This window comes from Aquarana catesbeiana, linkage group LG06 (genome assembly GCF_042186555.1).
Source record: "Aquarana catesbeiana isolate 2022-GZ linkage group LG06, ASM4218655v1, whole genome shotgun sequence".
Classification (NCBI taxonomy): Eukaryota; Metazoa; Chordata; class Amphibia; order Anura; family Ranidae; genus Aquarana; species Aquarana catesbeiana.
In genome coordinates this window covers 398,888,974-398,904,663 of record NC_133329.1, presented here as the reverse complement: position 1 = coordinate 398,904,663, position 15,690 = coordinate 398,888,974, and the positions used below count along the sequence as shown (strand labels likewise).

General features: G+C 46.9%; 1 protein-coding gene across 1 annotated transcript in view; it reads right to left on the bottom strand.

Annotated features, from left to right (window-relative positions):
* Window positions 1-15,690, bottom strand: part of MARCHF4 (membrane associated ring-CH-type finger 4) — a 127,863-nt gene that overhangs the window by 28,427 nt on the left and 83,746 nt on the right. The window contains exon 3 of the mRNA XM_073634407.1: window positions 11,315-11,507. Within this exon, the coding sequence (XP_073490508.1) occupies window positions 11,315-11,507 (193 nt within the window). The remainder of the gene's footprint in view (window positions 1-11,314; window positions 11,508-15,690) is intronic.

Sequence of the window (15,690 nt, the reverse complement as noted above, 5' to 3'; positions counted from 1 at the left end):
TCACATCAGAGTCCCCCCTCCTTTACATCAGAGGTCCCCCATCACATCAGAGTCCCCCTCCTTTATATCAGAGGTCCCCCATCACATCAGAGTCACCCCCTCCTTTATATCAGAGGTTCCCCATCACATCAGAGTCACCCCCCCCCCTTTATATGAGGTCCCCATCACATTAGAGCCCCCCCTTTATATCAGATTTCCCCCATTACATCGGAGTCCCCCCTCCTTTACATCAGAGGTCCCCATTACATCAGAGCCCCCCCCTTTATATCAGAGGTCCCCATCACATCAGAGTCCCCCCCTTTATATTAGAGGTCCCCATCACATCAGAGCCCCCCCCTTATATCAGAGGTCCCCATCACATCAGAGCACCCCCTTTATATCAGAGGTCCCCCATCACATCAGAGTCCTCGTTCCTTTATATTAGAGGTCCCCCATCACATCAGAGCCCCACTTTATATCGGAGGTCCCCCATCACATCAGAGTCCCCCCTTCCTTTATATCAGAGGTCCCCCATCACATCAGAGTCCCCCCTTTATATCAGAGGTCCTCCATCACATCAGAGCCCCCCCTTTATATCAGAGTTCCCCCATCACATCAGAGTCCCCCCCCTTTATATCAGAGGTCCTCCATCACATCAGAGCCCCCCCTTTATATCAGAGGTCCTCCATCACATCAGAGCCCCCCCCCCCTTTATATCAGAGGTCCCCCATCACATCATGAGCCCCTCTGCTTTATATTAGAGGTCCCCCATCACATCAGAGTCCCCCCTTTATATCAGACGTCCCCCATCACATCAGAGCCCCCTCCTTTACATCAGAGGCCCCCCCACCCTTTATATCAGTGCCTGACCTCACAAATGCTCTTCTGGAAGAATGGTCAAACATTCCCATAGACACACTCCTAAACTTTGTGGACGGCCTTCCCAGAAGAGTTGAAGCTGTTATAGCTGCAAAGGGCGGAGCCAACTCAATATTGAACCCTACAGACTAATGCTGGCCATACACTATACGAAAAATCGGCCGAAAAATCGTTCGTATGGACACTTCGTTCGTTTTTCGGCAAGTTAATGGGTACAAATCGATAATCGTTTGTGACGTTTTTGTGGAAAAAAAAAGGAACGGCATGTTTGGAAAATTTCTGCCGAACGTACGATAAATTGCAAGGTTAATGTGTTTCCCGTCCGAACTGCCTGCACTAGGTATATGTAAAAAAACGAACACAAAATTATTTATTCATGTCCACTGAACAGATTATCGGTCATTATATGATGGCACGATCGTTTGCGGTCACGGTCGAACGTTCGTTTTTCGAAAATGGGTTCGGCCGATTTTCTGTATAGTGTATGGCCAGCATAATGTAGTCACTTCCAGTTTACTTGTCAGCCAACAGCGCCATTTAAAAAAAAAATCCAAAGTATTCAGAAATGCCGATCTTGGCGTTTTGAATACTTTTAAGCACAGAGGAGGGGTTTGGGGTCTTTTAGACATAAGGTGCCAAATATTGGCAGGGGGGGGGGGGGGGGGGGAGGCAAACAAGTGGGGCTTCCCCTTTTGGGTGGAGCTCTGCTTTACCACTTCACGCAAATCGCCCGTACCCGTACGGTCAGTACTTTCATGCTAAATACCGTTGTTATGGCAGCAGCCAGCTGCCAAAACCCCAACATTTTCAGGAACGGCGTGCGTTTCTCTTTATGATAAAAGTGGTCTCTGCGACGGATTCCCTGCGAGATCACTTTTAATCGGTGGCGGGAGAGGGCCCCCCTCCCTCCACGCTCCGGTTGTCTCCGCCCCTTACCGGAGATGTCGGTAGCGGCGGAGCCGATCGGTTCCTGTCCCCTCGCTGCCTGGATGCCAAGTGAGGGGAAGATGGCCCCCGCTCGGCTCCATAGCATTGCAGGGCGGAAGCGACGTCAAACCTCACTTCCACCCAATGCTCTTAAAGGGGAGATTTTTTATTTATTTTTTTGCATTTTAGTGTCAATTTGAGATCTGGGGTCAAAAAAGACATTTAAGAGGTCCTGTCATGTTTTTTTTTTTATTACAAAGGGATGTTTACATTCCTTGTAATAGGAATAAAAGTGACTGTTTTTTTTTTAAATGTGTAAAAATAAAAAGGTAAAATAAATAAGAACATTTTTTTTTTGTTGTTAAAGCTCCCCGTCCTACAGAGCTCGCTTGCAGAAGTGAATGCATATCTAAGTCGCACCCGCATATAAAACGGTGTTCAAACCACACATGTGAGGTATCACCGCGATCGTTAGAGTGAGAGCAATAATTCTAGCCCTAGTCCTCATCTGTAACTGAAAACTGGTAACCTGTAGAAATTTTTAAATGTCGCCAATGCAGATTTTAAAGTGCCGTTTGTCGCCATTCTGCGAGCGGGCGCAATTTTGAAGCGTGACATGTTGGGTACCAATTTACTCGGCGTAACATTATCTTTCACAATATAGAAAATAATTGGGCTAACTTTACTGCTGTCTTATTTTTTTAACTCAAAAAAAGTATTTTTTTCCCCAAAAATTGCGCTTATAAGACCGCTGTGCAAATACAGTGTGACATAAAGTATTGAAATGATCGCCATTTTATTCTCTAGGGTGTCTAAAAAGAAAAAAAAATGTATATATATATATATATATATATATATATATATATATATATATATATATATATAATATAATGTTTGGGGGTTCTAAGTAATTTTCTAGCAAAAAAAATGACCCTCGACCCTTAAGTGGTTAAACTATCAGTGCATATGCGTTTTTGCCACATTTCAGGAGCGTTTTGCATCTGTTAAAACGGGACATGTGACTCCAAAATTGCACCAAAACGCATGTCCAGCAGTAGTAAAATACCACATTATGGTCACCAGATGGAGCCGAGCAGCATGCGAAATACATACACTATATTACCAAAAGTATTGGGACACCTGCCTTTACACGCACATGAACTTTAATGGCATCCCAGTCTTAGTCCGTAGGGTTCAATATTGGGTTGGCCCACCCTTTGCAGCTATAGCAGCTTCAACTCTTCTGGGAAGGCCATCCACAAGGTTTAGGAGTTTGTCTATGGGAATGTTTGACCATTCTTCCAGAAGCGAGGTCGGGCACTGATGTTGGACGAGAAGGCCTGGCTCTCAGTCTCCGCTCTAATTCATCCCAAAGGTGTTCTATCAGGTTTGAGGTTGGGACTCTATGCAGGCCAGTCAAGTTCCTCCACCCCAAACTCGCTCATCCATGTCTTTATGGACCTTGCTTGGTGCACTGGTCCAGATCATTTGATGGAGGGGGGATTATGGTGTGGGGTTGTTTTTCAGGGGTTGGGCTTGGCCCCTTAGTTCCAGTGAAGGGAACTCTTAAGGCGTCAGCATACCAAGACATTTTGGACAAATTCATGCTCCCAACTTTGTGGGAACAGTTTGGGGATGGCCCCTTCCTGTTCCAACATGACTGCGCACCAGTGCACAAATCAATCCTTCCTGTGGAGGAACTTGACTGTCTGGGATGACATTAAAGTTCACGTGCGTGTAAAGGCAGGCGTCCCAATACTTTTGGTAATACAGTGTGTGTCTTTGTAACAGGAGATGCAATGTAATAAGTCTAGAGTAATGTTATAATGTCCCGAGCCATGTAACCACCACCTTTTGTGTGAAAATGTAGAGAAAAACGAACAAAGGCGTCGCAAATAAAACACGATCATTACAGGTAATAATTACATTGTTACAAAAATACTATATTTTTCGCTATAGCGGGCTGATAAATTAGCGCGATGTTCTTTAAGCGCGGCGCCCTCTGTGCTGACACAGAAAAATAAATACATCAAAAAGTGTGCGTTTCCTTTTTTTTATTTCCTAACCGTTAACATTCCACGCCGCGCGTCTCTGGCATCCCAAAGTGAACAATAGAGCGCGGATAGCACAAACAGCAACACACTCGAGTAAATAATTGCTTGCCATTACCATCTGTCAAGATCAGACGGATGTGAGCCCGAGCGGAGGAGAGACAGCAATCTACATAATGAGAGCAGCGGAGACAACACTGCGCCAACGCCACTTCCATCCGACTTCCCCGTTTTATGACCACACGAGCGAGCCTACGGCGCCGCACAGCCATCAAAACCGCAGCCTGGAATCTGTGATTAATTTGCATACAAAGAATGGATAATATAAAAAAAAGGGGGAACGTGCGGCTCGACGCTCGTGTTTGGCTTATGAAGAAGCCTAAAAATGGAACTCCGGGCAGAATTTTAACTCGTGTTTTAGACGAGGCTTGGAAGGGTAAGAACGTTGGTAAGGTTTTTGGACCTGTAGGTGGCTCTCCTTCATGGCAACGCGGCCAATCCCAGATTTAGCCTATGTCCATATGTCTCCTACATCCTATGTCTGAGCATCAGAGCTACCTGGGTCATTGTTTGACCCTTGTGCACCCCAAAAATCCAGTTCACACCAGGGAATCCCGTGTCATCCACTGACCAATCTACACCCCTGTGTGCCCAATGACTTCAGTGCACTCCCCAAGTATCAGAGAATCCTGGGTCATTTATTGACCCTTGTGCACCCCAAAAATCCAGTGCACCCCAAGAGAATCCTGTGTCATCTACTGACCAATGTGCACCCCTGTGTGCCCCATGACTCCAGTGCACCTCAAAGCGTCAGAGCATCCTGGGTCATTTATTGACCCTTGTGCACCCCAAAAATCCAGTGCACCCCAGAGAATCCTGTGTCATCTACTGACCAATGTGCACCCCTGTGTGCCCCATGACACCAGTGTACTCTAGAGTATCAGTGCATGCTGGGTCATTTATTGACTCTTGTGCACCCCAAAAATCCAGTGCACCCCAGAGCATCCTGGGTCATTTATTGACCCTTGTGCACCCTGAAACTACAGTGCAACCCAGAGCATCAGAACATCCTGGGTCATTTATTGACCCTTGTGCACCCCAAAAATCCAGTGCACCCCAAGAGAATCTTGTGTCATCTACTGACCAATGTGCACCCCAAAAATCTAGTGCACCCCAGAGCATCCTGGGTCATTTATTGACCCTTGGCACCCCAAAAATCCAGTGCACCCCAGAGTTTCCTGTGACTGATGTGCACCCCTGTGTGCCCCATGACACCAGTGCACTCCAGAGTATCAGAGCATCCTGGGTCATTTATCGACCCTTATGTACCCATGTGCACCCCACAACTTCAGTGCACCCCAGAGTATCCTGTGTCATCTACTGACCAATGTGCACCCCTGTGTGCCCCATGACACCAGTGCACTCCAGCATATCAGAGCATCCTGGGTCATTTATTAACCCTTGTGCACCTCTGTGCACCCCAGAGTATCCTGTGTCATTTACTGAGCGATGTGCGCCCCATAACTTCAGTGCACCCCAGAGCATCATGAGTCATTTATTGACCCTTGTGCACCCAAAAGATTGTGCTCCCCAGTGTATCCTGTGTCATCTACTGACCAATGTGCACCCCTGTGCGCCCCATGACACCAGTGCACCCCAGAGTATCAGAGCATCCTGGTCATTTAATGACCCTTGTGCACCCCACAACTCCATTGCACCCCAGAGTATCATCTACTAACCAATGTGCACCATGACACCAGTGCACTCCAATGGAGCTATGCATCAGCAAGGTCTCTCACAGGCAAAGATTTCAAAGCAGACTGAGGTTTCAGGCTGTACTGTTCAAGCTCTTTTGAAGAAGCACAAAGAAATTGGCAATGTCGAGAAGCATAGATGCAGTGGTTGGGTAGCGTTGAGGAGCGTAGATGCAGTGGTTGGCAAGGGAAACTTAATGCAGCAGATGAACACATGCTTACTTCCCTTCCACAGCGGAAGATGTCCAGCAGTGCCATCAGCACAGAACTGGAGGAAACCAGTGGGACCCAGGTACACCCATCTCCTGTCTGGAGAAGTCTGGCCAGAAGTGGTCTTCATGGAAGAATTTCGTCAAAAAAGCCAAACCTCCGTTGTGGAAACAAGGCTAAGCGACTCTGACTCAGAGCTGGTGCTCTGGACTGATGAGTCAAAATGTGAAATATTTGACTGTAACAGGAGGCAGTTTGTTGGCAAAGGGCTGGAGAGTGGTACAATAATGGGTGTCTGCATCCAACTGTGAAGCATGGTGGAGATTCCTTGCAAGTTTGGGACATTAAAGTACCTACCGCTTCAACACACTTTTCTGATGTGTTTATGATACTTTGGTGCTTTTTTGAAGCTTTAGTGAAGCTTGGCAAATGTGTGTGTTGAATTTTTTTATTTGTTTTAAAGGGGCCCAGTAGTACCCCCACTCAGCAGGTCCCCAACTCATTGGTACCCCTGTTCAGCAAATCCCCAGGTAATGTGTTCCCTTGTTCAGCAGATCTCCTGCTCAGTAGTATCCTCAGCTCTGCTGATGCCCCACTCAGTAGTAACGCCCTGCTCTGCTGATCCCTTGTTTTGCTGATCCCCCACTCAGCAGTAACCCCCAGCTCTGCTGATCTCCCACTCTACTAATTCCCCACTCAATAGTAAACCCAGCTCTGCTGATCCCCCATTCAGCAGTAGCCCCCAGCTCTGCTGATCCCTCGCTCAGTAGTAACCCTCAGATATGCTGATCCACCGCTCAGTAGTAACTCCCAGCTATGCTAATCCCCCATTCAGCAGTAACCCCCAGCTCTGCTGATCCTCCACTCAGTAGTAACCCCCAGCTCTGCTGACCCCCCCGCTCAGTAGTAACCCCCAGCTCTGCTTACCCCTCGCTCAGTAGTAACCCCCAGCTCTGCTGACCCCCCCCCGCTCAGTAGTAACCCCCAGCTCTGCTGACCCCCCGCTCAGTAGTAACCCCCAGCTCTGCTGACCCCCCTCTCAGTAGTAACCCCCAGCTCTGCTTAACCCCCCTCTCAGTAGTAACCCCCAGCTCTGCTGACCCCCCTCTCAGTAGTAACCCCCAGCTCTGCTGACCCCCCTCTCAGTAGTAACCCCCAGCTCTGCTGATCCCCCGCTCAGTAGTAACCTCCAGCTCTTCTGATCCCCCGCTCAGTAGTAACCCCCAGCTCTGCTGATCCCCCGCTCAGTAGTAACCCCCCGCTATGCTGATCCCCCACCCATTAGTAACCCCCAGCTCTGCTGATCCCCCACTCAGTAGTAAACTCCTGCTCTTCTGATCCTCTGGTTTACCAATCCTCCTCTCTCTCTCTCTGGTCTTCACTTATCAACCGCTATATTGTTCCCACGGTGCTCACATCATGTGGCATTGCTAGTTTCTCTTGCTCCAGTCCCCCAGCTCTGCTGATCCTCTGCCACATATGCCATCGGCTAGTTGCTCTGCTCCAGTCCGGACCCCATTCACCTTCCTGATGCTCCACGCTGCACACCAGATGTGACGTCTGCACCAGACACTCCCAGAATATAAACACATGAACTGGAAGTGACTGCTGATGACATCTTTCTGGTTCACTTGTTGGTTTCCCAGTGCATCCTGGGATATCTCATACCTGCAATACCCCCATAACAAAGTGAAGCTAACACTGAATAAAAAGCCTCTCAAAAGCTTCAGGTGCTGTAAGCGAGACTTCTATGGAAGCTTTGGAGATGCTTTGAAGCACCAAGAAAGCAACACGGGGGGGGGGTAATTTTTTAACGCAAGGCAACCACAACGTGTGACCAGGACTGTAAAGGGAAACATTTTATTTAGTGACAGGTGCTTTGATTGGCATTCAGAATGGCACATTTGTGGTACGCATTCCCGTGTGACTCCTATGCGACTTAATGTGGCGCGATTTTCAGGTCATTTGTTTGAATTTGATGAAATCGCACCGAAAGTCCATGCATTAATGTTAAAAAACGCACTGCACCAGATCACATGGTACTGCAGTACTATGCGATCCGCTGCAGGCAGGCAAGACCTGCATTTGGGGTGTCGTTAGGATTAAACTGACACCTGCAGCAGATCGCACACCCAGTGCGTTTTAAACGCAGTGCAGGAACATGTTCCGGTTTGAATGGGCCCTTTGAGTTTCCTCCAAATCACTTATAAAATGGTTACAATCAGTTGTACGTTGTTGACCGACCCAAAGACGAATTTCTAACTTCAGTGACCGTCCTTTCCATGGCTTGATGTCGTGGAGTGGAGGAGGCTCACGTCTTCCCTTTGGGCGATGATGATTCATGCGGCAGAAGCCCCGCTCTGGCAGACCACGACGGCACACTCCACGAAGCGTGATAGGAGGGGATCGTTCCGGCAAGTAATCGCCGAGCCTCCTGCTGCTTCCCTTCTCCTGCAGATGGGATGACGCAATGACAAAACTTAGAGGACATGCGCCCGAATTTATGGCGTTTTTTCTGTCTCATTGACTTGCAGGGGCATTAGCCGGCTCCATTGGGCCTGGCAGAGGCTGTTCTAGTGCCCAGCGGCTGCCATTGCCTGGTTTGGAAGGTGGAATTATGACTTGGTGATAGAAATTTGTTTTTACTGCGCAATTTCATTAAATGACTGGTGCGGAAAATGACAACGCGGTCTGTACAGTCCAAGTGCATTCTGAAAGCTTGTACTCCACGCAAGTTTATTAGGCATTTATATAGTGCCGACCATTTTTATTTTATTCACATCAGTCCCTGCACCCAAGGAGCTTACCATCTAAGGTCCCTATCTCGCATGCATACTAGGACCGAGATAAACAGGAGCCAATCATCCTACCAGCATGTCTCTGGAGTGTGGAAGGGAATCAGAGTACTTGGAGGAAACATATACAATGGGGGAAAATAATTATTTGATCCCCTGCAGATTTTGTAAGTTTGCCCACTTACAAAGAAACACATGATACAAATGTTATAAATTGAGTTGCAAATTAGTGAGTAAAATAAGTATTTGATCCCCAAGCAAAACATGACTTAGTTACAGTGATGGCGAACCTTGGCACCCCAGATGTTTCGGAACTACATTTCCCATGATGCTCAACCACACTGCAGAGTGCATGAGCATCATGGGAAATGTAGTTCCAAAACATCTGGGGTGCCAAGGTTCTCCATCACTGACTTAGTACTTGGTGAAGAAACCCTTTGGCAAGCACAGAGGTCAGACGTTTCTTGTAGATGGTGACCAGGTTTGCACACATCTCAGGAAGGATTTTGTTCCACTCTTCTTTACAGATCTTCTCTAAATACTTAAGGTTTTTTGGCAACTCGAAGTTTCAGCTACCTCCATAATTTTTCTATAGGATTAAGGTCTGGAGACTGGTTAGGTCTTCTTCTTGAGCCACTACTTTGTTGCCTTGGCGGTATGCTTTGGCTCATTGTAATGCTGGAGGACCCATCTTCAGTCTTCTGGCTGAGGGAAGAAGGTTCTCATCCAAGATTTTACAATCCATTGGCCCCTTAATGCGGCAAAGTCGACCTGTACCTTTAGCAGAGAAACATCCCCAAAGCATCATGTTTCCACCTTCATGCTTGACTGTAGGAATGGTGTTTTTTAGGGTCATAATGAGCATTTTTCTTCCTCCAAATACGGCGAGTTGAGTTAATACCAAAGAGCTCAATTTTGGTCTTAGCTGACCACAGCACTTTCTCCCAGTCCTTCTCTGAATCATTTAGATGTTCATTGGCAAACTTCAGATGAGCCTGTACATGTGCCTCCTTGAGAAGGAGGACCTTGCGGGCCCTGCGGGATTTCAGTCCATGGCGGTGTATTGTGTTACCAATGGTTTGTTTGGTGACTGTGGTCCCCAACTGCCCTGAGATCATTCATAAGCTCCTCCCATGTAGTTCTGGGCTGATCCCTCACTTTTCTCATGATCATCCTAACCCCATGAGGCGAAATCCTGCATGGAGCTCCAGACCGAGGGGCGATTGATGGTTATTTTGTATTTCTTCCATTTGCGAATAATCGCTCCAACAGTTGTCTCCTTCTCACCAAGCTTCTTGCTGATGGTCTTGTAGCCCGTTCCAGCCTTGTGCAGGTCTACAATCTTGTCCCTGATGTCCTTTGACAGCTCTTTGGTCTTGCCCATGGTGGTGAGGATTGAATGGAAGAAAGATTCTGTGGACAGGTGTCTTTTATACACATAACGAGTTGTCATTATGAGCACCTTCTTAAAGTGATAGGAGTAATCTGAGTACCAGATGAGCACCTACTGTAGCCAGTCTGTGGGAGCCAGAATTATTGTTGGTTGGTCAGGGATCAAATACTTGTTTTACTCACTGAACTGCAACTCAATTTATAACATTTGTATTGTGTGTTTTTTCTGGAATTTTGGTTGATATTCTGTCTCTACCGCTTAAAATACACCTATGATAAAAATGATAGACCCTTCATTTCTTCGTAAGTGTGTAAACTTACACAATCTGCAGGAGATCAAATCATTATTTTCCTCACTGTACAAACTCCATGCAGATAATGTTAGGATTCAAACCAAGTACTGCAAGGCAAAAGTGCTAACCACTAAGCTAGCATGTGCCTCGGTATAAACACACACATATTATTAACCAAGTTTGGACGACCTGCCCCCAATGTACTGCGGGCGGGCGGCTAGTGCAAGCAAAGGGACGCAGTGGCACTTTGGTGTCTGCTTCCGGGTTTAGGGTGTGCACATGCGTGCCCCCCCCCCCCCCCCCCCCGACACCCGTTGTGACTGTATACAGTGGGAGTCTGTCAGCAAGTCCCGGACAATAATTCACGTCCGGGACCTGCCAATCAGCTGTATCCAATCACAGCACAGAGCCCTGTGTTGTCTATTAATCAAAGCGAGTGATCTCTCTGTTTCTTACCCCTGCAAACCAATTTGAATGAGTGCTATTGAAAAGAATGGGGTGCGATTTCGCACACGTGTTCCCTAACTGCAGCAGGGAAACACCAGGCTTCCAGGCCCGCCAGACAGGGCTGTGCTGTGAGAGAGCTGTGTAAATCTCAGGACTGGATGGACAGAAATGCAAATGAGTCTGAGTTGACTTTTAATTTGGCAGCAAATGAGAGAAAGCATGATGGAGGAGTTTTGGACTTGGTTCTTACAGTAAGGCTCCGAGTGCGACTCCAAAGTCGTCCAATTCCCCAGTGCGGCTTTGATGCGACTTTCCATTCTCTGCCACTCAAGTCTCATCAATGTGCAGGAACCTTTTCAAAGTCGCTGCGACTGCACAGATCGGAGCCTTATAGAAGTTTTGGCGTATTCTTAAAGTTTAACTATTTAAGTAAAAATATGGAATTTAAAAAAATAGATAGCACAGGGAGAATTCTACTAGCTGCCCGCAGCTGTGAACCGAGGAGCTGACAATTCACCACGGAAGGCTCTGCTGTTTATTTAAACCCCCCCCCCCATAGAGGTAAGTAGGAATGACAGAGGACTTACCTATACAGACGATGTCCATGAAGCCGTACATTCCGTAGCAGATCTGGAAGAGCAGGTCCTGCCGCTGCCACTTGGCGGACGGGCTGAACGTGGACCAGATGAGCCACGAGATGCTGGCGATGAGGAAGAGGGAGCCCAGGATGGCCGCTGCGATCTGCACCTTCTCTATTACTGTCAAGGAGATGGCTTGCCACTGCAGGGGAGAATTTGATCATCGTTACTGCTTTGTACTTATATGGCACCAACATATAGCATGGCGCATCATAGACTGAGGAAATCACCAGAGAGAAAAAAAAATAACATTGAATTGAATGTAGCAAAACAACAAAGTGCATCTGCAATACAATGTCAACCAGGGAGCAGATCCTGAAATCAGACACCTAGAGGAGGAGACCTGTATAGGCACCTCCCCTGCAGAACACGTACACTCACCTCCCCTACAGAACACGTACACGCACCTCCCATACAGAACACCTACACTCACCTCTCCTACAGAACACGTACACTCACTTCCCATACAGAACATGTACACGCACCTCCCCTACAGAACACGTACACGCACCTCCCCTACAGAACACGTACACGCACCTCCCCTGCAAAACACGTACACTCACCTCCCCTACAGAACACGTACACGCACCTCCCCTACAGAACACATACACTCACCTCCTCTACAGAACACGTACACTCACCTCCCCTACAGAACACGTACACGCACCTCCCCTATAGAACACGTACACTCACCTCCCCTGCAAAACACGTACACTCACCTCCCATACAGAACACATACACGCACCTCCCCTACAGAACACGTACACTCACCTCCCCTACAGAACACGTACACGCACCTCCCCTATAGAACACGTACACGCACCACCCCTATAGAACACGTACACGCACCACCCCTATAGAACATGTACACGCACCTCCCCTATAGAACACGTACACGCACCTCCCCTATAGAACACGTACACGCACCTCCCCTATAGAACACGTACACATACCTCCCCTACAGAACACGTACACGCACCTCCCCTATAGAACAGGAACACGCACCTCCCCTACAGAACATGTACACGCACCTCCCCTACAGAACACGCACACGCACCTCCCCTACAGAACACGTACACGCACCTCCCCTATAGAACACGTACACGCACCTCCCCTATAGAACACGTACACGCACCTCCCCTATAGAACACGTACACGCACCTCCCCTACAGAACACGTACACTCACCTCCCCTATAGAACACGTACACGCACCTCCCCTACAGAACACGTACACGCACCTCCCCTATAGAACACGTACACGCACCTCCTTTACAGAACACGTACACATACTGACCCTGCGCTGCACGTACCTACCCCACACAGCATATACACCCACACACCTACCCTGCAGAACACATACACACATCTACTGTACAAAACATGTGTATACACCTATCCTGCAGATCACACACACTCACATTCCCTGCAGAGCACGAACACATGCCTACCTTGCAGAACATGTACAGTACAAGTACCTACCCTGCAGAACACACCGGGAGCCCCCATTCCAGGCCTCTCTGTTAGACAGATCCAGCATCCAGCTATTGGCCGGCAGGTGAAATACAAGAGCAGTCCCCGCCCTCCTCTGCAATGTATGTAAATGTACTTGGCGGCTCCTTTGATTAGCTGCTGCTGTTTAGCGCTTACAATTGGGTCCTGATTGTAAAGTTTATATTTCATATAAAATAGTGACACACAAAGAGGTCATTCTGTGTAACATACAAACCACAACACATCATAACATATAATAAATATACATATATTGCCGCTACATTCCATACAAAGAAGGGTGACACAACAGGTTCACTTAAAGCTGAACTTCATTCTGCTTATATTTCACCTTTCCAGGTTCCTCCTGAACAACATGCCAATCAACTTTTTAAATAAAACCTTTCCATTACATGCCTTATTTTATTCCCAGTGACACCATCACTGGGTCCCTGTGCTTCTCTATGCAGAGCAGGCAGATTATGGATGGTGGGAGGGGCCATCAGGGGGCTGTAGATACAGTGCCTTGCAAAATTATTCGCCCCCTTGGCTTTTTACCTATTTTGTTACATTACAGCCTTTGGTTCAATGTTTTTTTAATCTGAATTATATATGATGGATCAGAACACGATAGTCTAAGTTGGTGAAGTAAAATTAGAAAAACATATACATAAAACTATTTTTCAGAAATAAAAAACTGATAATTATCATGTGCGTATGTATTCACCCCCTTTGTTATGAAGCCCATAAAAAGCTCTGGTGCAACCAATTACCTTCAGAAGTCACATACAGTGGGGACGGAAAGTATTCAGACCCCCTTAAATTCTTCACTCTTTGTTATATTGCAGCCATTTGCTAAAATCATTTTTTTTTCCTCATTATTGTACACACAGCACCCCATATTGACAGAAAAACACAGAATTGTTGACATTTTTGCAGATTTATTAAAAAAGAAAAACTGAAATATCACATGGTCCTAAGTATTCAGACCCTTTGCTCAGTATTTAGTAGAAGCCCCTTTTGATCTAATACAGCCATGAGTCTTTTTGGGAAAGATGCAACAAGTTTTTCACACCTGGATTTGGGGATCCTCTGCCATTCCTCCTTGCAGATCCTCTCCAGTTCTGTCAGGTTGGATGGTAAACGTTGGTGGACGGCCATTTTTAGGTCTCTCCAGAGAAGCTCAATTGGGTTTAAGTCAGGGCACTGGCTGGGCCATTCAAGAATAGTCACGGAGTTGTTGTGAAGCCACTCCTTCGTTATTTTAGCTGTGTGCTTAGGGTCATTGTCTTGTTGGAAGGTAAATCTTTGGGAAACTGGTCAGAGTTGAGGGAAAGATGGATGGTGCTAAATACAGGAATATTCTTGAGCCAAACCTGTACCACTCTGTGTGTGATTTGAGGCTAGGACGGAGGTTCACCTTCCAGCAGGACAATGACCCCAAACACACTGCTAAAGAAACACTTGAGTGGTTTAAGGGGAAACATGTAAATGTGTTGGAATGGCCTAGTTAGAGCCCAGACCTCAATCCAATAGAAAATCTGTGGTCAGACCTAAAGATTGCTGTTCACAAGTGCAAACCATCCAACTTGAAGGAGCTAGAGCAGTTTTGCAAGGAGGAATGGGCAAAAATCCCAGTGGTAAGATGTGGCAAGCTCATAGAGACTTATCCAAAGCGACTTGGAGCTGTGATAGTCGCAAAAGGTGGCTCTACAAAGTATTGACTTTAGGGGGGTGAATAGTTATGCACATTGACTTTTTCTGTTATTTTGTCCTATTTGTTGTTTGCTTCACAATAAAGAAAAAAAAAATAAACATCTTCAAAGTTGTGGGCATGTTCTGTAAATTAAATGATGCAAATCCTCAAACAATCCATGTTAATTCCGGGTTGTGAGGCAACAAAACACGAAAAATGCAGAGGGGGTGAATACTTTTGCAAGGCACTGTACGTTACAGATCGCTGAGCCCAGAAACCTTCCGGTAATGGCAGTGTCTTGCTCAGTGGCGGCCGTTCATGCAGGGCGCCCCCCCTAATCTACATGCAGGGCGCCAGACGCATGGATTCCAATGAGGTTTTTTTTTTTTTTTTTGAAGCACATGATTAGAGATGGAGGTTCTAATTGGCTGTTGTGCCATGTTCTTTCCATTTGGTTATGATAGATTTGATGGTGCTCCTAGGGATCATCTAAGATTTGGATATTTTTTTATAACGTAACACTGACTTGTACTTCTCAACAACATTGTCCCTTTCTTGTTTGAAGAGTTCTTTGGTCTTCATGGCAGTGTTTGGTTAGTGGTGCCTCTTGCTTAGGTGTTGCAGCCTCTGGGGCCTTTCAGAAAGGTGTGTCTATGTAATGACAGATCATGTGACACTTAGATTGCACACAGGTGGACATCATTTCACTAATTATGTGACTTCTGTAGGCAATTGGTTGCACCAGAGCTTTTTATGGGCTTCATAAGACCCCTTTCACACTGAGGCGTTTTTCCAGGTGCTTTTGGGCTAAAAATGGCGCCTGTAAAGAGCCTGAAAAACGGCTCCCCTGCAGTCTCAGTGTGAGAGCCCGAGGAATTTTACACTGAGGCAATGCGCTGGCAGGACGTTAAAAAAACTCCTGCAAGCAGCATCTTTGGAGCGGTGAAGGAGCGGTGTATACACCGCTCCTAAAGCGCCCCTGCTCATTGAAATGAATGGGCAGCGCCGGTAAACCGCCGGCAAAGCGCCGCTGCAGTGGCGCTTTGTGAGTCGTTTTCACCCTTTTTCGTTAAAAGCATCTCCACAAAAATAGCATTGCTTTACCGCTGACGCCTCGGTGTGAAAGGGGCCTAACAAAGG